Raw genomic sequence first — 25,571 nt, 5'->3', positions numbered from 1 at the left:
CGACTTAACGTGCAACAACACCGGCAGTCAGGGTTTTAAATTATGACGACTGTTTATAATGTCCATGATTACATGACGTCACAGACCAACAGACACAAGCTCAGCTTTGTACGACTTTTAACTCTAAATGTGTTGTCTTGAAAATAGTTAAAGCTCCAACATCTTTTATACTTTAATATACTGGATATGTGTGTCGCCTTAACTCCTTTGTTACAAAAAGTGGAACTTTGAACTGAGCTTAGCTAAGACTGTATATAAAGATGAACGATATGAACGCTCCCCACAAGTGACCACCTGGGGGTTGGCTGCAGTGTTGGTCATAATAGATTATCTGGACCTCTCCACTGTGGCTCCATCCTCTGATCAGTATGTTGACTAAACTCTAAATGCAGAAGATGGCAGTGTTCATATCCATTTTTATATCCAGCCAGGGGTGCATCTTTTATATTCCTTACTTTGATATCATACTGTAAAAATATATAATATATTATACTAGCCCTGACAAAGATGAAGTCACAGACACTAGTTGTTTGTCAAAAATGTTATCAGTTTTATTCAAGTATTGAACATTAAGGCAGTGTCGTTGAATGTTACGACTATGTCTGAATTAATACACAGAAATGTTTGATGAGAGAACAAATTTATGAAATTACAAAATGTTAATTTTCAAAAGCTAGAAACAAGAATGTCCACATCTTGTTACAATGCCACTTGACCTGCTCGTCTTTTTGACCATCAAAGTAAAAACACATCCTTTTGATTTATTACAAACGTCAAAGTAAAACAGAAGATTAAAAGTGTTGAACAGAGACAGTGTCTGCTGATGCAATGAAGCTTTGTGAAGGCATCACCTGCTGCCATTTGTTGAATTGTTTGAATCAGCAAAAATATACATTTCATGAAGCACCAGTGTTGACTCACTCTCATCCAGCCTCTGAGACGAGCTCTCAGATGTATGTAAATCCTTTGTTTTTACGAGAACAGATCATAAATCTGTGGAGACCATGGGAACAGGGCCAGAGTACAAGTGTGTTGTAAAGAAACACAGTTTTAAGACAAAGCTCCGTCAGACTGCTACTGTCAGCTTTTACTGCCGTGTTCACGGCGAGGGGGCAAAGAGGGTGACTGATATTGTGCACCCGGTGATCATACACTTCTCCAGTCGGTGCCAGTTTAATGTTACAGGCCCAGAAGTGACTCTCGATCTGAAGACAAGCTAACGTGTTTAAACTCTTCATTTTCACTGGAGGCGGACTTTAAGACTTAAAATAACTATTCGGAGTGCTACGGTAAACTTGTTGAAAGCTCGAATCAGAGCAGTTGGATGAAAAAAGCGAGATTTTATAAAAAAGAATTCCATACAAAGTCAGACTAAAAGAGAAGTTTAAATAAGACACTTTCCACTGCTGAACATTAGACCGTTAATTCAGAAAAAGGTCCATCCCTGCCCCATCAGTCTGCATTACGCATCAGCTTCATTTGCACTATTGCTAAGGAGCCTTTGACTGTTTGCACTAAGAACGGCAGCGTGAACTGTATGAAACAGCGAGCTGCTCATGTCTTTGTCATTCTTTCCAAAGAACTGTCCCTTCCTCAGGGTATCAATGACTGAAGTGTTGCAGCTGGCAAGCAGCAAGCTCACCCCGATCTCTTTATATTCCTCAACTAGCCCTTTGAACGTACCCAGCCCTGCTGAGTCTATGAAAGGGATGGCAGAGCAGTCTAAAACTATCGTGTGGAACTCCAGTTCTCTTTGGACAAGTCCAATAACAACCTCTCCGTTGTTTTTTTCCCCGTTTGGGTTGGCCTGCTTCAAGAACATTTCTTTGGCCTTTTTCTCTGCCTTTCTCCTCCTGGTCACCTCCAGGAAAGGTTCGACTCCGACAGCTCTGTAGAGGGACTTGAGAAAGGAGTCCTTGTTGGCATAGTACAGAGGAGCTTGGAAGCGGAACACCTGAACCCCCGGTGGTGGCACTAGGTCCTTGTACTCATCCATATCCTCGTAAAGATCAGAGTCGTTGGCCCGGCCCATCAGGGAGACCTGTCATCAGACATCAGATTAGATTAGAAGAGTTTACTGATATTAGTTTTTCACTAAAGCAGTTTCAGACCTGAAATACAGGGGGGGCTGTATGTGAGAGTGCAAATGTCTGAGTCAGTTTTCTACAGCCAGCATTAAGTTACTCACTTTTGGTTTCTGGGTCTTAAAGATGATACACATCATAGAAAAGACGACTCCAACCAGGAGGCCCAGCTCCACACTGATCAGAGTGGTGCCCGACATTGCAACCAGCCAAACAATCGCATCACCCCTGTTGGTGCGCCACTTAGCTGGGACGTCCTTGAACTTTCTTAGTGCCCCCCGAAGGCTGACAATGATGATACAAGCAAGAACACATTTCTGGAGGGCGTAGAAAAAAGGTGCGAAGAAGAGGAGGACGAGAAGGACGACCAGGGCGCTGATCAGACTTGATACCTGATGAAGGTGCAGAGAAATGGGGGGAGATGAACATAGAAGGAAATGGAGGATAGAAAGATTTTATGATGAGCACCTTCCACAAAGTGGCCTATGAGACAACTTGTGATTTGTGAATATGGGCTATACAACAAAAATTTGATTGATTGACCATTTTAACAACTTCATTCACCTGTGTCTGGCAGCCCGTTGAATCCTTCACCATGGTTTTTGCAAGTGCTGCACTGGTGGTGAAACAGTGGAAGAAGGAGGGGATGATGTTACAGAAGCTGATGGCCAGCATCTCCTGGTTGGGACGAACCGTGTAGCCATTTTTCTTAGCGAACATTTCAGACAGCGACACGGTGAAGGCAAAACTAGAAGATAAAAGCAAAATGTTTCGTTTCAACATCAGGCTTTATCGCCAAAAATGTAATGCTAGATGTTATAGTGCAACTTGAGTTTTAATTGGTGGTACAGTACCTAATGACAGCCAGAGGTATGGCATCGAAGGCCACCCGTGACATCAGACTAAACTGGGGCACCTGGGGAGCGATGAACCCTGTGGGAATGTGACCGGAAACGCTGGAGCCATAATGGCTGTTGAGCTCTCCAAAATGGCTGGCCAGTGTAGCTCCTGCCACTACTATCAGCTCAGTCGGCAGAGGGATCTTTAAACGATGCTTGTAGCGCTCCTGGATCTCTTTTGCTCCCACTACAATTCAAAATGTGTAGTGTTATTCCATATTCAAGAAATGTACGAAGTTGTACACAAGGCCTTTTTACTACAAATACAACTTCCCATGTTGTTTTTGGGAAGTGTATAATATCATTCATGAAAGCAGAAAAAGTGACTGAGAATCTGATGGGAAATGTTTAAAATAGAGTCCTTTACCCAAAGTGATGATACAGATGGCACTGGTGATGAGGTCACACAGGTTGGTCTTGTGAATGTTGCTGAAGATGTTGATCCAGGTGACGATGACTGTGCCGTAGCCTTGGTGTCGTGGAATCTTAAGACCCAACAGGTATTTAGCCTGAACGGTCAGAATCGTGAAGGAGGCTCCTGTGGCAAAACCGTCGAGCATGGGGGCCGAAAGGTAGACTGAGACGAAGCCTAGCCGAAACACGGCCATCATGAGCTGGTGAGGGGATGTAAAGACTAAGAATCTGTAGTGCTTAAAGTTGATACAAACTGCAAGAGATACCTTTAATTACCATTTGTTTACAGTAAAATCTGGATTCAACTTTACCTGGTAGACACCTGCCAGGAATGTAAGAGCAGCAGCAATACTGATGGCGTAACACTCCTTCCCGCACTGCAGACCCATTAGCTCCACAGTGTGCACTTCACCAGCTGTGAGGTTAAAGCTCATTGAGCCATTGAACACAACAGAACCAGAAGCTTTGGAATCTTCACTGAGGTCAAAACCTGCCAGGAATACCTCCCTATCCACCACCTGCAGACAAACGGCAATAATCAACAAGAAATCTTAAAACGGATGCTGAATATTTCCTTCATCACGTTTTCACTCAGATCTGATCCATTACCTGTCCAACCATGAGGCTCATGAGGCTAAATATCCCCACAGAAACATGTCTGGACGTCCCCATGAGGAAGTAGATGATGTTGGCGTAAAATGAGGTGTATAAGCCATAGATGGGCTCCACTCCTGCCAGCAAGCAGTAGGCGATGGCCTGCGGTACCAAGATGATACCCACGATCAACCCGGACATGACATCGCCCCAGACGTACTCTCTGAGCTTGTATTTAGGCAGCCAGCGCACCACAGGGAAGAATCCGGTCAGGGTGGATCGGATCCTGGCCACAGAGCAGGTCATGCCCTTCTTCACTTTGGATTTGAGGAGTGAAACTGTTGAAGGTCGCTGCCGAACCCGCCGCTCCAGGAGAGTTGGCCGGGCCTGTGTGGTTTCTGTGACCTTGGCAACGTCCTCCATGGTCTTCAGGAGGAAGAGGAGGCAGCACGGTGTCAGGAGGTGGACAAAGTGGTCAGCTGTGCTCCTAGGAGGCAAAAACAAATACAGTTTGGTTACGTGTGGTAAGTAAGAGTTAAACAACTTTTGTGTTTTGAAAGGAGCCAATTGAAAAAGTATATTTTTATTATTATTTGTAGTAGTAGTAGTAGTAATAGTGGTATTTCAACATTTCAGTTCTGTTTGTTCAGTTTTTATTTTTAATAATATTGATGCAAATGTTTCCTCTATAAACTGAAAACATCTTGTTTTAGGTGTTTTCTTTTCTTGAATTGCAGTTGTACAACTCTGAGTTTATCACTGCACTGTACAGTCTGTACATTTATGTAACATACAGTCTACATGTATCTTAAGATAGAAATAAACTTGGTTTAAAAATAGACGCAATGTTAAGTGGAGTCAGATTTTCTCCACACCGCGATTCTTTACTCTTTCATTTCTTTTTGACCTCATTAGGTTTTCAATCAATAGTGGTTAGAAAATGTTTCTTTTTACTTTTCCACCTCAGCTCAGCTAGTTTTGTTGATCTCCTTCACGTGCTCTGACTCCAGCTCTGCAGAGAGAGGACGAGGGGAGAGGACGTGTTGGATGAAACCACTTCTTCTTCATGGGGGTGAAAAAATCTTTCTTTCTTTGTGCTCAGGTTAAATTGATATATGATAGTTTAGTTGTAACGCATCATTTTTATAAAGGTCTAATTTCTGTTTTCCTGATGACACCATGAAAATGATGAGTCGGTGTTTCAACCCCACAACAGACAGTACATCACAAAATGAAAGCATGTGAGCAACACCTCTGTGTCTCAGCTGCGTCCTACGTGACATAATCACGTTAAATGACATGTTATCGGCCTCGGCCATCACAACACCACTGTCGAGCTGATTTACACTTCCTGTAGCTGCCCTGAAAACTCGCCTAGACTGATGTGACAGAAGGATAAAGATAATTATGTTTACTTTAATCAGATCAGCTGTAAATTAGTTTCATCGTGCTTCTGTGTTTCTTATTCACTGCAGGAATAAAGATTCCTGACGTTTTATTTGTTCACTGATTATTCACTGTGCATAGAAACAAGCCCTTTGAACAAATTAAAACAGAGCCCAGTCTGTGTTCACACGAGTCTTATAAATCCCAACCGGACTTTTTAACTGATGGAAGCCACAGGTGACAAATAATGAGCCTGTGGAGCTTTGAGCCGTAAAACACAAAATCAAAGAACTTCTGCCAAAAAGTGAGCTAACACAAACCAAGTTAACACAAACAGATAATAATGGCGCGACTACACAAGGTTTTCTTTCAATAGAGAGAAAAGAGAAATTACACCCGATTAACGGACAAACACAACAGGAGTCACACTGAGGACCACTCGGAACCAAAGCCTTTCATTTATAGAAGCATCAGCCGTAAACAGCAGTGATTGATTAAAGATGCATCTGTGACCTGTTTCAAATCAATGTCCTGCTTTTAATCCTGTGTCCTACGAAACAACCTGAAGGATCATTAAAGTGACGAGGGGCACTTTCATATGTAAATGTTTCTATCGAGTCATATCAGGAGTTTAAAGGGGTGGAAACGCATCATGTGACAGAAAGATGATTAATCCTCAGCTGCTTTAATAACATTTATATCATCATTGTTACAATGTTAGTTAATAATATATAAAGGAAAATAACAACAGAAAATAAGAAAATAATTCATTTATTTAAATAATTTATTACTTCTTATTTTTATTATATATATTTGTTTTGACAAATATGAATATATCTGTATATATTGTTCCAACCATTTAAACACCCTGACACATTAAGTATTTCCACAGAAAAAAAACTTAAATAAACATGTAATATTATGTAATTCTCAATGACATCATTTTAACTTTTAGCAAGCAAAGTGAATCATGTCTATGAGCTCAATTCTCCTCTGACTGGAGACTGAATGAACAGGTAGTTGAGCAAAGATGCAAATCACCTGTTAAACTGAAGAGTTTTCAGTTTTACATCAAGGTTGAAGTTCAGGACTGGAATACTGTCTGGAGGTAAAAGTTGCCTGATTTGAAGTTTTTAAAATCTTGATATAATATATGTATAATCGCTCCATGCTGTAGCCATCTGTTCACCTGCAGCATATCCCTGTCATCAGCTGTGGGAAGCAACACAACTTTTTAACTATGTCAATGTTCTTTTTGATGAATTTCTAAATTTCCAGTGGGCACAGGAAAAAATATCAGCGATAGAGAAATCCCAACTATAACAACACACATTGTCCCAGTCAGTAAAGTGTGATAATGCACTCACCTGCAGAGTCACTACCACTGAGACAAGCACGTCTCTGATGTGTCAAGTCAAAAATCAGTTAAAAAAAAAGTCCTCTCACTCTCTGACTCTACCTCCTTCTCTTTCCTCCACTCGCTCTGATGTCACTCAGACAGCAGCAGCAGATATAAGTGTGATCCCTGCAGGATAAATAGTGAGATAAGAGCAGCCCTTTGCTTTGCTCACGCTCACACTGCTCACACTCTATTGGCTCGCTCCCCGGCAGTGGGTGGGACGGCATGTTTCTGTGTGTGTGTGGAGGTTAATGAAGTCAATTCTTTACTGGATCTCAGCGTCTTGTTGCCCCGCGCTGCAGGCCTGAGGGGGGGGGACGGCCTGTGATCGTGTTTACAGAGTGAAAAATGAGCACAGACCCAGCATGTTCAGCATGTTATACTCTTTAAATACATCCTGTTGACAGAGTGCGTTACAAGGCAAACAGCAGATAAGACATGCCTGGGGTGCAACTAGTGAAGACAATTCTCTGTATGAAGTGGACGGGAAATGACCCAAATCTCATATCGTGAAGAATACGCCATCAGATGGGACTTAAACGGAAAGTTCTCCCAAAAGTAAAAATTCCATCAGTATCTGCTCACCACTATGCAGATGGAGGGGTGGGTGAAGCGTTTGAGTCCACAAAACACTTTTGGAGTTTCTGGGGTAAAATTCAATACAATTGAAGTAAATGGTGACCAATTCTTCAAATATAAAAAAAACAGCAGAAAAAAACATAAAGTTCCTCAAAACTGCTCCTGTGGTGTCATCCAAGTGTCCATGAGCCCCGATATTCAAATTTGACTTGACAGAAAAAAGGCATGAATGGAAAATTTAAATTCAACAATGTGAAAATCAGAAATCAGTTGAAAAGCAGCGTAATAGAAAAAACGTGACTCTCAGTAGATATGATGAATATGCCTGAAGACTAGTTTAGTCTGTGAAGATTACTCAGAGCAAACTCAGGGATTTTAGTCTCTGCTGAAGGGTCGAGGTGTTGGGGTCGTGTGTGTGTGTGTGTGAGTGAATCTTTAACACAAAACCTTCAAAAGTGAACTGACTGCACTGAATCATTATTATCATCGAGCGACTCGGGAGCTTTTATTGGTGGAGCTCCTTCGACTGGCGACTGATAGCACCATTATCAGCCCAGGTGTGATTACTCTGGTTAAAACCTTACTGAACGACAATGAGAGCTGCACGAGGATGATGACGGCTCAGACCTCAGAGAAAAGTTTGTGTGTCATTTGGTGCGGCTTGATATATATATATATATTATATATATATATATAACTTAAGGTTCAGACAAGAATAAAGTGTCTGAAATGTTATTTATAAAATTATAAATGAGATGTGTTAAGTGACAGTCTCAGAGTCTCGCAGAATCTGTGTGTGTGTGTGTGTGTGTGTGTGTGTGTGTGTGTGTGTGTGTGTGTGTGTGTGTGTGTGTGTGTGTGTGTGTGTGTGTGTGTCCCCTTGAGTGTGTTATATTAGACTGAATGGTGTCATTGTGAGTGTTGGTGTGAAGTGGTGACCGTTAACTTCTCTCGCTCCCTCTGATACACTCAGTTAAGATTGGATTGTGTATGGTGGTGGACGAGACATCATCAAAGCACAATAAGATCACAGTCACTTCTTTCTAACCCAAACTAATCACGTGACCTAATTGGTTTCGGTCCGGCCTATCACCTTGTTAGATCTCTCGCTCACTCATCCTGCTCCATCTGAAGGGGGGGGGGGGGGGGATTACTGCTCTGCCCCTTTAAATCCACCGGCTGCATCCATCTGTCTGCTCGTTTGCTCCATTAAGCTCCATCCATCAGTTCCCTGGTTTAATACACGATGGAGAACTCACCCAGAGAGAGGGAGCAGCTTGAACAGGCAACGTCGGCCATCGCTCCCTGACTGGTGCGTCCTCATCCATCATCAGTGTGTTGTCTTCCTCCACACCACTCTGCTCCAGTATGCACCCTGAATGCATTTTGCTTCTTCCTGCTTCCTTTTGCAAAGCATGATGGGAGCGGAACCCCCCCCCCTTGTTTTTAGTGTGTATGTGTGGATTGGAGTCAAGCCAAGGGGGAGGGGAGAGAGGAGAAGAGATGAACAGAGGGAGGGGGGACAATGGCTGTGGATGACGGTTGCTATGGTGATTGTACTCCTGCTGGTGTGTGTGTGTGTGTGTGTGTGTGTGTGTGTGTGTGTGTGTGTGTGTGTGTGTGTGTGTGTGCACGTGTGTGTGATTTGAAAATGAATACAGTTGCATTTGTCAGCAGACATCAATATGCTTAAGACACATTAGAGACATTTGACGCACAATTCTAACCAGACCTGCTAACATGTGAGTCGTTTGTGCATTAAGATGTTTCACGACATTTGTTCCTGCTGCCGTTCGATTCCTTCTTCTCCATGTGTTGTTGCTCGTTTGTGTAAAGAAAAAAAAGAGGTGGATAAGAAGTCAAAAAGAGGAAAATATAATCTAAAAATCTCAATATGTAATAGAGATTTGGAATTACTGGCGTTTATCCAGACATAATCTAGATGAGGTGCAATGACAGTGCGGAGATTTGAATATGATGAGTTCCGCTGAGAATTATCATCCAGCACCTGTTCCCTCTTGAAGTGATTTTAACCAGATTACAGTTCAACCTGGTGCCCACATCAAGATGGGATCACTCTGTCAAACTCACATCTCCTCTCATTGGCAGGGCTCAAAAATACAACAATAAGAAAAGATGGTGTCCGTCTGTGGAGCTGCACAATTCCTTGTCTTGATTGGTTGACTGATCTTCTCGTCTACACTCCTCTGCCTGGCTGGTCTGGAGAAGTCACATGTAAATACATGTGTTGGTGAGCTCCACCTTTACATCTACACTAATTATGATTTCGATGAATTTGGTTTGTTCTGAGCACATTTTAAAGTATTTCCTATGATATTTAAAATAGGCCTAGAAAGAAGAAAGGAAACAACCTTCATAGGGATTTCAAGGAGTCTGTCGAAGACACGGTGTACGAGTATAAATCCAAGGGGCCCGTCTTCTACTTATTAACTAATTTAGCTGAGGGTAAATCTCTTTGCCTGTCAGGGGCGTAAATGTTTATGGGAGATTACAGAACACACTTCCTGTCCAGGTTGATGGTTTCTTCTCACAGATCATGAAAGGTGAAGATGTGGTTGAAGAGTCGTTACAGAGGTTAGGTATAAAAACTCTTCCTGTTGACTCAGCAGCACAAATCAGTGAAAGATCCAGTAACTTGTGTGAACCAGGTTTAAATTTAGCGATGAGCCTGAAACAGTTTGTCCAGCAGCCTGATCCAGTGATTATTACACAGCATGTTCCTCAAGGAAGAAGACTGATGGTTAGGTTTTTGATAAAATATAATGAGAAGCACGAAAACATGTTCTAAACTAAACATGCAGTTATTTGGATTCATGGACCAAAAAAGTCTGAATCTTGTAGAGTTGGTGTCTTGAAGCCAAATGAGGGTCGATCCTTTCTGTTCGATTTAGAAAATAATAATAGAAAAATAAAGGTTTTGATCTTGAACTTTGAAAATAAGGTCAGGAAATTCATGTTTATTTTTATTTCCGCGACACAGAACTAATATTGTAAAGTTTTGTCTCCTCAGTTTGAAGTCAAAATCAACCTCATCTCTTCTGGAGGAGCTGAACCTAATTCAGTTGTTGCATCTACATCTAGTGGTTGTGTGGAGACAAAGCAGTAGAATGGGAGAGATGAGGCTAAAGCAGCTTTTACTCCTTCATTCCTCTAATAACAAACCAGCCAGACACATTTTTTATTTCCATGGATGGTCACATCTGTTTGCTTGTGTTCAGACATACCTGGACATTGTATATTTATTCTTTGACATTTCAAATTTCATAGATTTTCTGTCCAAACAGTCAGCTTACATTCATATGACTTATAAATTAATAGCTTACACTATCAAACTTATACAAATGATCTTTTCAGAACACAACACAAAAAGCACAGATAACAGTACTTCCGATAATTATGGCTTTAATAATATCAACATAATATCTAATGCAATAAACCCTTGATATACAGGAATAAATATTAGTACTAGTAGTAGTATTGATAGGAAGCACGTACAGTCATAGGTCTAACACATTATGGATTTCAAAACAAGATTTGCTGCAGTAATAAAAAGATTAAACTTTTAGTGACACCTTGTGGCAGAAGTGTTTCATCACCAAGAAGAGAAAAACTGAGGGGAAGTCGAGGTGGAGCTGTTGTATCCAATCTCGAAGTTTTTCCAGTACTTTGTCCAGAAGGGAAAAACTACAACATTGTGTACTTTTTGAATATGTGTATTTGTTTGTAGTTTTGTAGTTTTTTAATGAGAGAATGAGAAAAACATTTGATCTTTGAAATCACTGGTTGTGAAGTAAAAGGTTTGGCGTAGTAATGGATGCATGGACCTTTTGTTTACAAAAGTTTCCTCACTTGAACAAATGACAAAGGTTCAACTTGTACTTTGTCAAAGATGTGTTGTTTCATTTTCATAAGAGTTAAAGAAAGTAGATAGCTGTTGATTTGGTAAATAGACATTTGATCAACCCCCTCAGCTCCAATGAAAACTCAAGTTTAATGATAACCATCTAACGTGTCCAGACTCTAGTGTTGACGTCCCACCATCACAAGGAAGGAAGTAATAAAACCCCTGGAATCACATTTTTCAATCCTTAACTAAGTTGTTTTTACGACTCTTGAGCTGATTAGACTGGACTCACGTTGAAAAAGAAAAAAACATGTCTTGTCTCAGATGAGTAATTTCCAGCAGCCCATAGAAGGATAAAAACACTGGATCTGTCGCTGCTGGAGTTAATAATCATTTGATGCTAACTTAAGATGAATCTAAGACCAAGATGCTTTTAGGAAACCCACGTCCAGCTCTGACACTGAGGCAGCGCTTTGAAATCTTCATGCTTCGTGTTGGAGTTGGTGAGATTTTAAAGCAGTGGTGTCAAACTCAATCACAGAAAGGGTCAAAATTAAAAACTGTCACTACGTCGAGGGCCAAACAGGGTCAACACTTATTTAACAGGATAGACAGGATATTGGATAAAGTGCAAAAAGAAAACATATTTAGGTCGGCTACATTCTTCTTTTATTTACATGTGCCAGAGCCAGAGCGTCTTTTCTTGGCTGCCGGTTCATTAATGTTTGGGGTTTGGATGTTTGCTGTGGAAACCCTCAAGATGGAGTGAAGGTGTGCATCATTGAGACGACTCCTGTGGGTTCTTGTTTCTTCATCACAGAGAAAAGCGTGTGAGTGAACATGAAGGGGCACAGACAGCAGCACAGGCACTGGGATCTCTGGAACACTGGAAAAATAATTTACTGGCACCAGATACTGGGCAGGTGAGGAGGGGCGCTCGTTCCGTGTGCGTCTAGCTCGGCATTGTGCTCTGGTGCACCAGTTAAGATACACATATGATATTTTATCGCTATTGAGTTTGACATCTCTGTTTTGAAGGGTTCACAGAGTAATGAATTCCCCCTGATTGGTTAATGGCCCACAGACTCGAGGTCAGTGCCAATCAACCTGGCAAATGAGCTCAAAGATTGTTTTCAGCCTGGGGAGAGATGACGGGGATAATCGTGTTTGCTGTTTCCAAATAGGCTTCCTGATGAGGGGCTTCGTGTGTAATCGCCACCTGCCACCGCCAAAAATAATAAAGGCTTGTTAAAAATATCGTTCAGGCCCACACATCGTAATATTAGTCTGTGCTTCATGCTCGTGTAACCTAATCTAAGTTGTGATGTGTTAATCTTCAACAGGAGACGTGCATGAATACAATTTGAAATCCAAAAAATAGCCAAAATGTATTTTGAGTGATTTTTATTATTGTGTCATGCACATTATGTGCCCATCCTAAAACTTTCTAGACATTATTATTTAGAAAAAGTACAAATTACAAAGAAGAAAAAAACTAAACTATTAAACCACCAGATATTTTATCCAAGATTAGCAACTTATATGAATGAAAATTGAATATTTATTTGCTAATATGCAAGTATTTAATCTTTATATGTATATATACTGTATATATACTTGTGTGACATAAACTTAGAATTTTGGGGGATAACTGCTTTGACTGTGGAAATGTATTGAAATGTCTTCTTTTGTTTAAAAGTTTATTTATCTATTTATTTATTTTAAATGTGCATGGTCCAAAGGTCTTGTCATATAGTTGAGTTTAATTCTTGGTTTTTCTCAGTTTACTTATGCAAAAACTTCCACATGATCCAGAAATCAATCGCTTTACAACATTCTTTGTGAAAGTCTCTGTTTATTTATCATCTCCATCACAGACGATAATCGTGAGTATTGTGAATTATTCAAAGACATTCAGTTATCACTCAATCTTTGAAGCAGGATATTGAGGCTCTGTCAGAAAAAACATTAGTCGTCTCTTCTTCTCTGAGGCAGAGGTGTCGACAGAAGCTGAAATAAAAATGCAGATCTCAGTGAGGACAGTGTAGGTTGGTTGTTTCACACGTGTGATGTTGTGACAGACAGAGACTGAGACCGTCACAGTCTGATGCTCAGTGCTTCTCGGCTCATCTCTCCCAGGCTGCATCTCTTCATCTCCTCAGACCTCTCGTTCTACATCCGCCCACCATGTTTCACCAGACTCCTCCTGTTCTCACCTGTTTCCTATTTCCATCACCTGAGCTTCCCGGCCCACTCTCATATATATATATAATGTATGTAAACCCACCACTGTCACCAGCTCCTTATGGGATCATGTGCTTATCTTCCTGTGTGGTTTCCTGTGTGACTGCTCCCTGCACACAGTGGACGTCAATCTATCTGCCAGTAAGCCTGTTTTTTTATTATTTTAATAGCAACAGCCTGTCATCGCCTCTGCATTTGGATCCACTGTAACATAAAGAGATAGTTCTGATATGTAAACTGAGAGTTAAATCAATTCCTTTAACTCTCTTTGGATTAAAAAGTCTTCATCATATAATCCTTTCCAGATTTTTCCACGCACTTCATACATCTGCATTTAAAGACGCTGCTCATTTCACAAGCTTTTGATCAGACTTTTTTCTTTCAGATTCGGCCTGACTGTACGTTCAGTGCTTTGTAACAAACTCTTCAGAGTCAAATTTTCACACGTCATCGTTGCTTCTTGCAGGATGAAGATTTTCAAAAGGTCCACGTTGCTGCAGCGGTGTCGAGCTGCATCACAGGAGGATGTGACCAGAGACACAAGACACACTTTAAAACCTTCAACTCACAGTAAGTGCAACATTATTTTTGCGCCATGGAAATCGTTTCATCACAGTTAAAGTTTCGATGTATTTTGAAATAAAGTCACTTTCTGTCTTCACTGTTGGATACAAATAGAAATGTTCATTGTTGATGATGCATCGAGCAGTTGGAGTAAAGACGAGTGATGCTGGTAAAAATGTAAGAATGCAGTAAAAACACTGGCTGTCACTGTTGTGATCCAGTGACAGTTACTCTCTGGGGAGATTCTCCCACCTTGTTCTTCTGACTTTGGCTCATAATTTGCTGTCGTTCCTGGACCCCTGACTTGATCCTCACATCCTTTGATCCAGATGTTGGATTGAGAACAGATGTGTGTTTCACAAGCTTTCTAGAATCAGCTCCTGCACCAGTGCGCTTCACTCGTCTCCTTTCGACGATCTGATTTTCAACAGTAGTGCCACTGACCCTTGAATTTCACCGGACGTCATCAACATATGTGATGTCCGATCTCCGAGTGGGAGTCCAGAAAAGACAATGTCCTCATTAATGGGCCGGTCATCCCAGCAGGGGTCCTCATCAGCTGATTGTGTCACAGCTCCATCATCGTAAATTCCTCCTCATCGCGCCCCGAGAGAGTCCTGGGACTCCTGGTCGTTCGCCAGTATCGTCTGCCCATTGTCACTGTAGCTCCGGTTTGGCAGGAAGGACAATCTGAAAGAGAGACGCAGAATTCTTTAGTGTCATAAAGGAGACATAAGATGCTTTCAGTTTTTTCTTTTACCTAAAGTTTGCAGGACCAAAATATGCAGCATTGTCAATCACTTTTTCTCCTAGTTTTCTTTTACTTTGTCCACCACCGTTTTAAAAAAAATAAATGTCATCGTGAGTTTCTTTCCTGCAGTTCCTTTGATGATTAAAAAATACTTTGTATACCACAATTAATCAAGTTTAGGAAAGTCTTGAAAAGGTCAAAGGTCGGAACAGACACAGTTGTATCGAGGCTACTGCTGGTAGAAATGGAGAGATGAGAGATTCTGTGGCAGGATCAGTGGGAATAGAAGAGGAAGGAGGCCTGGGAAATGAGAAAAGAATGACTGGGAACCACATTCTTCTCAAGGTAGTTAGCGAACTCTTCTGCAAAGAGAGGAGGAAGAGGAGGAGGAGGAGGGAGCTGGGGGGAAACAAGTGGTTCTGAAGGATTGAAACAAATCATAGTTTAATTTGGAGAATTTGTTTTTACAGCGATAGTTTATTGAAAGTACAAATTTCAAATATGAAAAAGGGAAATATTTAGTGATTTAGTGAGTGTGTTGTATATTTTCGCGGGTCTGTTTAAAACCACTGAGCTCGAGAAGACAACAGCAAAAATGTTTTGGTTTACAACCAGAGTAGATGTTTGTTCATTATGCTCTGGCAGCCATGACAGTTTCTCAATACCACCAGAAATAGTGATATGAAATCAATAAATTTGTCTTAGAGAAACTGGACATTTTAAAAATGTTTTATTTATATCAATGTGTTACAATTACTGTACTTAGACTGAACCAATAACCAAATTATTTTTTGCAAACCTATAATTGGCTGTACAACTTTTGTGCTTTTCTGCCCCCTGCAGGAGAAATAAAGGCTGAACCTTTTCTTTCCTCCTCTTCTTTTTGCAATAATTTGTGATTATTTGAATTTTTATTAAATTGATTTAAAATCCACAAAGACATTAGTGCAAATCTGGATTTTGCCGTGTATCTACATTCACTCAAAGGGGTATTGTTGGTAATGAGTCTTTACACTGTGTCAACGCTGTGACACACCTGAGGGGACAAAGGACACATGGACAGGGATCTGAGTGGATTCCTTTTGGTTAAGCCCTGTGATTGGCTGGTTGTTTTCAGACCACACAGTCCCATGTGGAGGGATGTCCAGGGTGAGGAGGCAATGGGGGAAGATAAACAGAAATGTTCTGTAACTTCTACTCTTCTGTTTTGTGTGTTTTTCTGTGGAGGGAGTCTGTTTACTGTCCAAACACAGGGCTGCCTCTGTCCGTCCAGCCGCTCTCCTGTCCGTCACACAGACCTGCAATGAGATTCCCAACATTCTCCAGCCAGGGGCGGGATCTGTCTTAATACAATACCACCCTGAAAATACTGAGGAGGAAACTCAGGGAAACCAGATTGCAAACAAACATGGAATGAATCTGAGGTCACTGCGTTGGCAAATATGTTTTTAGAGGAAATGTTGTTTTCACCCTGGCAACATTATGTTCCAATGCAGGATGTGCAGAAGCCATAGAGGTTGAGAATGTAATGGACTGTTGGGGATATGGGCCAAGACTTTGACGCAGGGAGACCAGGATTTTTTTATCCCGATTAAATCGATTAGACGATGAGAGAAGTTCCACAAAGGTCGGAAGCAGGAAAAAGTCTCCGCATCCCACTTTATGAAGTCAGTGTTAAGTCTGTCTCACGTTAACTGTCTTCTTCTAAACTCCTTGAAACAGTAAAAACATCCAGAGACAGTCCGGAGTTTTCTTTTTTATTTCGTGAACGAACTGTTTTGAAGCCGTGAGTTTGTTGTTTTGTCTGGTGCCATCTTGGTTTTGTGAAACCAGAAGGAACCATATTTTTGGAGGAGCTGGGGGGTGGAGCCTGAGAGAGAGCTCCACTTACGACCTGTAGTAGGTGGAGCTATTGGATGATACTGGCTGTCAATCACACGCCCCCAATTCATACAGTGCTTTATCGTATATGACTTTAAATGGGACCATAATTTACAAAATGACGGCATTCGACCTCACGGTGACAATTTTTATTTACATTCCATGGTTTTGCTTTAACATTTCTCTGGTGGAGGTAAAATCCGCACCTGAAACCCAAATCTCATTTTCTCTTGTGTCTTTACATCCAAGTTACATAAACCCGGATGTCTCCATGTCCTGGTTTTCACGCGCAAGTATGCCGAGTTTATTATTAATCTGGCTGTTTCACAGGAAAGGTCCACATTAATAAACCAACCAGGCCAAAGATAGTTTCACATCTCTCTCTGGATACATGTTACGTAGTCGCCCTAATATATATATATATATATATAACATCAAAACAGCAACTGGAATGAGAGATCCTACTCAAGGTTTACAGAGTATTCCTCGACTCGAGCTGTTCCTACTGCCTTGAGGAAGATGAGAATTTATTGAGTTTATTTTAATTGAATTGTCATGCACAAATCCTTAAATAGATCCTCCGCCAACAGGACTTTCTTTTTTCATCTATTGCTCCTCATGAGGCAAAACAAAACCCCTGCTTATCCCAGAGATCTGAGCCCCACGGCTGGCATTACATGAGGACTATATGCGGCGTCTTTGTGGGATCTGGATGAAAATCACATTAATTCAGTCATAAGCAAAGTCATGCCTATTTGGCATCATTAAATTAATACTTTCATATTTTCGGGGCAGTGGATTGGATGCTTTTTCATCCCACAGCTTTGAGATGGATTCACATTGAAATTCACATGTGCAGCTCGACCTAAACACTAAAATACCAGTGACAGAGCAGAGATGATGTTTATGTTTCTTATCTCTACAAATCATTTCACATTCGGTTGAGGTACAGGTCACCTCGCTGGACCTACATATATGGTGGTGTTCAAAATCAAAACAGCAACATGTTATTCTTCCACCTCAAGGCCACGAAACAGATGTTTTGACTTCACATATCAGCTGTTAAATGACACTAAACACACGTGTGCTAAATATATAAGTGCAAATTCTTTTTTAACCACAGGCTTCATCTGTAGCATTACAAAATTGAGACGTGCCCAATAACAGAACATTCCCAGATAAAAAAATATATAGGGTGAAAGGGAGCGTTGGAACTTTCCCACACGTTAAATTAAATCTTATGAAATCAGTTTTTAGAAACGACAGGGCTAACGCTTTGTCCGGAGATAGTTTTGTGGTTAACTCCCACCAGAGCTTTCCCTCCCGTGTCTCCTCTAATCTGTCTCGCTGTCTGCACTTTCACAGAAAGGGGGAAAAAAAAAAAAAGGAGGAAAAGGTGAGAGAGCGATTCCCCCTCGCTGCAGCACATGTGCATTTTTCCACCATTTGTGGGCAGTGAAACATTTTGTGAGGCGATGTAAGATGTCAATTACGATTAAAAAACTAAAGATTAGCGGAGGACGGGGAGGGTGGGGGAGGAACATCTTGGGATGTTTTACCAATTTGTCTCGTGGGAAGCTTTAAACATGTGGAAAATGTTTCTTCAGTTTTGAGCCTGAGCTGAACCACAGATCTGAAGAACTAATGCGGACTGAGATTTGAATCCGTTTATGTAGGATGCTCATTACATAGCAATTTAAATTTTTCTTTATTGATTTGTACAATCATTTATATTTCTCTTTTTATGCTGTTACTCTGGTGGAAAAATGTAAAACATCATTAAACATTAATGAATGTTTTTCCCTCAACGCCAACGGAAATCTTGACCCTCCGATGTCACTTTGCATATCTAAATACAGATCGTAACAAAAAATAATACAAAAGTACATATCACAAAAGCAACTTTATCTAATATAACTTTGCCTCAGACAATCTGATCCGTAACACAACCTCATAGAGAGATCGACACGAGATAGAAGGAGAGGTTTGTGTTCCTTTAATTTCACACAGATATCTTTTCGGGGACATTAAATAATCAAATTTCACTCTTATCTCCTCGTTTTTTTGGAGCTGAAGATGTGAGGAGGGAGTCCGCCGATGGGGACGAGAGATAAGGCACGTTTTTCCCCATAGGAACACTGGGAAGCAGGACATGGTGGTGACGCTAACTTGGACATGACGATGGTTACAGCGATGAATCCCTCAGTTTGTTGGGCAGATCATTTTGGAAGAGTTGGTGTTACAGTTTCCTCCTTCACTAACACACACAGAAAGAGAACAGCAAGGGCGGACTGTGGCTCCGCTCGGACAGCTCCGGCACTTGAGGGAAATTCATCTGCTAATTGGCACAAAAGTGGGGATTCATTCTGGAAACTGGGGCAGTGAAGCTTCAGTGTTTCCAGTATGTCACAAATATGTTGGACACGAATCGACTGGGATTCGAAGGATGGAACTTAAGTTTGTGAATGATAAAGTTCTAAAGCTGGATTCACTAAGTGTTTATAATAGATTGATGGAGAGATTTTATTGGTCAGGAGCATCTGACCTGTGCTGAGATGTGATTCTATAAACACAACAAAGACCTAAACGCAGAAACAGGAAGTAGGAGGAAAGAAGTGGAGACACGTTGTCCATCTTTATATACAGACTGTACTCTGCTATAATATCATCCTGGATATACTACAGGCCATGCACTCGGGCAGGTCATTAATACATTACAGGCTTTTTTATTTCCACCTCCTCTGTGAAATTTGCATTGCTCCTGGATAAAATATGTGCTCCTCACATCCAAGTCATTTCAGAGGCAGATGTTTCCATCAAAACCTTCGTTGCACAGAAACATCGAGGGGCACAACAGAGCATCAATAGACTGAGAGAGACTGAGCATTCATGCATTCATCCAACAACAAAAACCAACAGTTATTATAATAATACTCATAATTAAGATGATAGCTTTATGGTTATTTAGTGAATATGTGAAGCCTCATGCAAAAATCTTATTAAATCGACATTTAAAAAGACAAAGTGACAGAAGATGACAAGGATTCATTCCTCCTCTGACATCAGACAAACCCAAGGCGCTCGACTATTAAATGAATAACTACTCGTCCCCCGCTGACAATCGTGCAGGTGTCAAAGCTCCACGAAGAAGCAGTCAGGTGGAAAGAAAGGCCTGAAAAATTAGCTCTGGCACAAACGCTCCTTTGACAATAAACACAGACGCTGACCGACTGAGCCACAAACGCCACACTGGCGTCCCGTGGCCCCTTTATGAGCACGAACTGGGTTTCTAGGACACAGAATCCTCTGAGTTGCATGTTTGGCTTTCTGGTGTTTGTGTGAATGCGGAGAGATTCTGGAGAAAGAAATCCGCCACACAGAACATAACATGTCATTTTCATTAGCATCGCTCTGGTTTGTGTTGACTTTGTGATTTGATCATTCAGGTTAAACCGAGCGTTCGTTCCTTAATAATTACAGTTTGTTACAAATCCACACACGAGTCTCTATGACTAATCTTTCATTTTATGATATGCTGAAATAATCATCCAAATCAAAATAACACACTAATTCCAATGTCATGAAATGGAAACAAAAAAGTTTGAATCATACTTTATATGGCCACACACTTCACCAGGAGGAGATCAGTTTAATTAAGTAGTTGTTTTCCCTGTATGCTAAAATGCCAAAATTAAACTAAGTAGATGTGAAATGGATTTGTGTTGCTGTGCAGACCCTCATCATGTACCAAGCACAGGCGTTTAGAGAAGAACTTCCTCTCTCCAAACAGAGCTTGTTTTGTTAGAGTAGAATGAAAATGATCTCGTCTGACAGAGTTTTGGACACATTCAAGATTAACCAGATCACTTCCTGTATCCTGTGCCTACAGTTCTTTATTAGAGAATATTATTAACCTTTTCTGACCTTTTCTACTTTTTAATAAAATATACACCAAGGCTTCGAGGCCCTTCGTACTTTTTTTAAACCTCATTAAGTACAGCCTGATTACTTCTAACTATTTCCCCGAGTGAATTAATGGTTTTCCACTAAAAAAACAGATCTGAAAAGACAACTGGTTCAATTTAGACACTTTGTCACAGTGTAGACTTCATTTGATTGTCAGGACTATGAAACTTATAGTTGTAGTAAATGGGCAAAAATACAAATGTATAATCATTCATGAAGGATCAAATTGAGGTTTACATATGTGTATGTGTGTGAAGCAGTTGTGTCTTTACCGTGAAGCTCCTCCGGCTGGGATTCAGTCGTCCCTTCTCATTGAGACAGAAATCCAATCTCTATATCTATTTATACCAGAATGTGACGGCTGTTTTCATTTAATAAAACTCAATTAGGAAGAAGTGGTGGACATGCAGGGTTGTCCAAAGTGAAATCTGGTCGTGCTGAACATGTTGGACTGAGCTCCACGGACTAGAGAGCAATCAGTAAGTTTCACCTCAGACAAAATACAACCCAACACCCACTCAATCGGTCAAACACATTTAACCACACGACTTTCTTAATTTGCTTCAAGCCTGAAAAACTAAATACGGAGGTTGTCTTAAAAAGCAGCAGAAGAACAGAATCAGTGCTGATGCATTTCTGATGAAATCCTAATCCATCCAAGTTTCTGCAGATCATCGTTTCTAAAGCTCCAGTTTCAAAACACAAAAAGTAAAATATGTGAACTTGTCACGTTAATTTTGTCTTTTTCTAGATGCACTACACAATTTTCTCAACTCAGAATGCATTTTTAACTTTGTTGAAGGCTGTCAGATGAATAGTTATTCAATAATGTCTTATCAGTTGAGTAAATAATAGTGGCCCAGTTGATGACTAATCTGAAAGTCTTCATTTCCTCCTACCTGCCTGCTGTTTCTATGGAAACACAAAAGACACTCGCGGCAATAACTGAATAAAAAAAAAACTAAAAATTTAAAATACTGCAGGGTTTGCTGGACAGAAAATAACTGAGTGACAGCTGAAAATCCTGAATAAGAAAGTACTTTAAAAGTTCTCTGGATGATCACAGAGTCCGAGCTCCGAGGCTGAACCGAATCGTGTGACTCCTCAGAGCAGATAAAAAAGACTAAAAGGGAACATCAGTCGCATCCTAATAGTGGTACAGTGTAATGAAGGAAGTATGACACATCCTAATCAGATCCGTGAAGTGATCGTGTTTGGCCTCGTCCTCCATGTTCACCACGTCCTCCACGTCTGCATCACCTCGTGTGTAGGTCACTGTCAGCCACGTCAAGCTTGAGGGGAAGCACAAGCAAACGTTATCCAAAATGAGTGGCCGATTAAAAATAGATATGGTTTGGTTATAGATAGGTAAGCTTTAGGCTACGTGCCATGCTAACATGCTCAAATTGACCCTAGCAACAATACTCATAGGAACATATCCGATATCCGAGGACACAGACGCACTTCATCAAATCATCAGGAAGTCTTCAAGTGAACTCTCATCCCACAAAAACAACAGGTTCGAATGGCTGCGTATGACAGACTTTAATTCTTTGCCAGCTCTTGCTTAACCTCAGGTGACAAACGGACACATTCGGGAAATCAGATTTAACTTTTGACGGGATATCAGAGGAAACATATTTAGACATGTGGCCCAATTCCACTCAAAGATTACAGCCGGACTCGACAGCAGCGGTTTAGTTACAGAAGTCGTCACCTTGAATCCTATTTTCTCACACGTCCTTATTTGTGGAGATTCACAGAACAATTTCTTCCCCGCCATTTATCTAACTGTACATTTTACAAGCTGTAAAACACAAAGCCATGGACTACCAGAAGTCCAGACACACACACACAGAAACATGGGGCAGTAAAGTCATATTTAATGTCTGCCGTGCAGGCAGAGTCTACTGAAGCTCTAACTGAGAACAGAAAGTCCAAACAGTTTCCTAAAAAACAATTTAACCGAATTGAACTGAATTAAATCTTCATCGCTCCTTTGGGGGAAATTTGCTCTGCAGATGGAATTTAAAGTTAAAACACATGATCAGAACAATGAAAGCAAATGAACAAACAAATCCTAAGAATACCTGAGCCTCATCCCCAAATTTAATATCTGCTCTGCACAATGTACACGCTCAGCGCCCGCGTTCATGTCAGATTTAGACTGAGCCTGTCTATCGTCCATATCAGGCAGGAGACCATTGCTTTCCTCTCCTCTGTGCAGACAGAGAAATGTGAAGTATGTGATTCACCTGAAGCTACGACAAGGTCAGCGGTTAAAGATTGACTAGAGATATCTGGCAAGTACATGGCCACTGGAAGTCAATTGCACTGTTGTAAAGTTGAACATATGCTCTCCAGTGACATATGGGAGTCCGATGACACATACATACACACGTACACACCTCGTACACACAGATCTGCACCTGTAACATACTGAACACCCGTCATTCTGTTTCCAGCAGGTTTCTCACCCAGGGCTTCGCAAAATGTTTTTTTTTTTTAAGGAATCAGCAACAAAAGTGACAGGAATGACAATATGATTCAAATTAAACTACAGGGAATAATGTGAAAACACAAGGGTTTATGGGTAGCAGGAGATTGCGGACGACCACACTTGTTACTGTGCAGAGTGTGGCTCCAAATGACGCGGGTGCAGGGATATCTTGGATTTATTACTGGATAGTGAGAGGGAGTGGAGAAGCGTCGTCCATCTTTACATATACAGTCTATGTTGACTCAGGTCTGTCCCGTAAAATACAGAATGCATAGAAAGCAACATTTCCATTGTCTGTTTCTAGATCTCAACTGTGTTTTTGGTGACATGAACTGGACGAAACGACGCACAGTGAGTCTGCTCACAGAGCGATGGGAAACTGTGGAAGTACAGAGTCCTCAGAAGCCCCATCAGAGGAGGCCTGGCAAGAGATCTGATACTAAAGTTCAATCATAGTGTTTCAGCACAGAAATGTAGTTAGGACTTATTTCCCTGCTCTATCTCTCTGTCAGGTCGACAGTCGTCTGAGGTGAAGTCCTGCAGGAGATCAGGCCCATGATCAGTTTCTTCTGACGATTCAGTGAAATCAAATATAAGAAATGTTCTCGTGACATAATCTTGTTAGTCTCCTTATCAACTCCTGTATGTTCCTCATTTTCCATATTTTCCATATCTTTATACCAAATGCAGTCACACTGCCCTATATTAGACATTTAGAATTTGTTGTGTACAATTGAACATTTTAGCCTCAAGCTCTGAATAAAAATAATTGGATTTCTGAATGACAAACTGTTTTCACGATCTGTTTTTGGAAAACATTCTCTATTTCCTGTCTATCTTAACCACTGTACTTTATTATCTATTAACAGGAAAAGGTCACTCTTTTCTGTTTTCTATAGTCAATGAAGTAACACCCAGAAGCTACTCACTGCCCAAAAATCATATTTAAAGAAAACACACAACACCCTCTCAGAAAACAGACTGAGGCCTTAATTGAATTAAACGGATCTGATTTGCCCAGGTGGATCTTTTCCACGGTTCAATTTGTCACCAAGGAAACAAGTTTTCAATCACCGATAAGCGAGGCCATAGAGGGATGGAGAGACTGAGAGGAGGAGGAAGTGGCACGACAGCTGATGTCCACAACGAAAAGTGGAACAGGAATCAACCAGTCTGGGCTTTGATTTTTTCTTTCTTATTATTTAGACATGAGAGTCTTTCATGGTTTATTCTCGTACTCAGTTTGTAGTGTTTTCTCTAAACAAAGTCATAATAATCATCAACTTAATCATCGATCAAAAGACGCCCAACAAGAGGAACAAGTAGAAGAAAAAGAAATTGAGAGAAATGAAAGGTGATTATAGAAACAAGATGACAATTCACATCAATGCTGAACAAAAAAGAATCAAAGAAACAAGAGAGAGAGAAGAGAAAGGAGCAGCTGGAGAATTTTAGGTTTCAATCAAACAATAATAAATCGTACAGAACTCATAGTAAATCACAGCCTGGAGTGTTTACACTTCTCCGTCTGGCTGTCTAAACCAAGTGTCTGTGGTCAATTAAACATTTTGTCCAGTGTTCTGCTTCACGTTCACACATTTTGTATACTTGCACTGTCACTAGTCAGAGGGTTTCTCTCAGAGGGTTGCTTCCCTGATCCATTACTGTATTTCTATAAAACTAATTATGATAAAAACCAAAAGTATATATATATATATAATTATCTATTTTATTATAGTTTGTACTTTCATTCACTTAAAAAAGAAATGATCAAAATTAACCCTGCAAAACACCTTGACTCTTTGTCCGTAGTATTGGTCAAGCTCAAAAGACCCTGGATCCTGCATTTCCCATAATGCAACTTTATAGCATCTTTCTTCATCATCAGGCTGTGCAGCGTTCCTCTGCATCAATGAACAACTGGTGGAGTGACCCTTTAATGCAGCCCAACAATCATTGTAATAAGTATAATTTAATTCATTTTAATTTACACTGTAGTTTTACACTCATTACTCCTTATCCAAATCCGTTATGGTCGACATCACTTCCCTACATGGAGCCGAAAGTTGAATCCTATCTCAATCATCAGAACACGTAATAAAAAAAAGAGGAAAGAACAGAAATATTCACAGCTGCGTTTTGCTTTGGCATCGATGCCAGAATCACACAAACAATCACAGTGATTGTGCACGGCTGATAACTGTGACCGCCGCTCGGCTGTATTCAAGGAATTCAACCCGGACGCATGACAGAGGTGAACCCAGGATCACACTGAACCTCAACTGCTACAGGAAGAGTTTGAAATTCAGAGTTATGGCTTGTTATTGGAGGAGTTTTTATTTATTACTATAGCTCCACCGTTTTTCATTAATTTACTTTGTGCCAACATTTTTGCCCATAAAAGGTAGGCGACTCATATTTGATCCAGAATGTGATTTGTGCACA

At 40.7% G+C, this 25,571-nt stretch overlaps 2 protein-coding genes and 1 long non-coding RNA gene across 6 annotated transcripts in view; 1 reads left to right on the top strand and 2 right to left on the bottom strand.

Moving 5' to 3' along the window:
• Positions 1-526: 526 nt before the first annotated feature.
• Positions 527-8,753, bottom strand: slc26a1 (solute carrier family 26 member 1). 4 transcript variants are annotated; one of them, XM_020081608.2, is made up of 8 exons: positions 8,615-8,753; positions 4,007-4,478; positions 3,709-3,915; positions 3,351-3,597; positions 2,939-3,170; positions 2,649-2,832; positions 2,189-2,476; positions 527-2,041 (listed from the first exon to the last, which is right to left on the bottom strand). In XM_020081608.2, exons 1-8 carry the CDS (start codon positions 8,677-8,679, stop codon positions 1,463-1,465), a joined length of 2,274 nt encoding a protein of 757 aa, XP_019937167.2. In that variant the 5' UTR covers positions 8,680-8,753; the 3' UTR covers positions 527-1,462. The 4 variants fall into 4 exon arrangements, with proteins under 4 accessions (XP_019937167.2, XP_019937168.2, XP_069369957.1 ...); XM_020081609.2 differs by lacking the exon at positions 8,615-8,753 and adding an exon at positions 8,449-8,568; XM_069513856.1 differs by lacking the exon at positions 8,615-8,753 and adding an exon at positions 6,745-6,900.
• Positions 8,754-9,466: 713 nt separating this feature from the next.
• LOC138405451 (uncharacterized) lies at positions 9,467-23,563 on the top strand. The gene is made up of 4 exons (XR_011239190.1): positions 9,467-9,606; positions 13,585-13,605; positions 13,931-14,034; positions 23,431-23,563. It is a non-coding gene; the product is annotated as an uncharacterized lncRNA (long non-coding RNA).
• The window catches only part of LOC109626130 (5-hydroxytryptamine receptor 4), a 29,179-nt gene continuing 16,666 nt past the window's right edge, over positions 13,059-25,571 (bottom strand). Inside the window, exon 7 of the mRNA XM_069514127.1 lies at positions 13,059-14,718. Within this exon, the coding sequence (XP_069370228.1) occupies positions 14,625-14,718 (94 nt within the window). The 3' untranslated portion in view covers positions 13,059-14,624. The remainder of the gene's footprint in view (positions 14,719-25,571) is intronic.

Source organism: Paralichthys olivaceus, chromosome 18 (genome assembly GCF_024713975.1).
Source record: "Paralichthys olivaceus isolate ysfri-2021 chromosome 18, ASM2471397v2, whole genome shotgun sequence".
NCBI classification, from domain to species: Eukaryota; Metazoa; Chordata; class Actinopteri; order Pleuronectiformes; family Paralichthyidae; genus Paralichthys; species Paralichthys olivaceus.
This window is presented reverse-complemented; position numbering and strand designations above follow the sequence as displayed.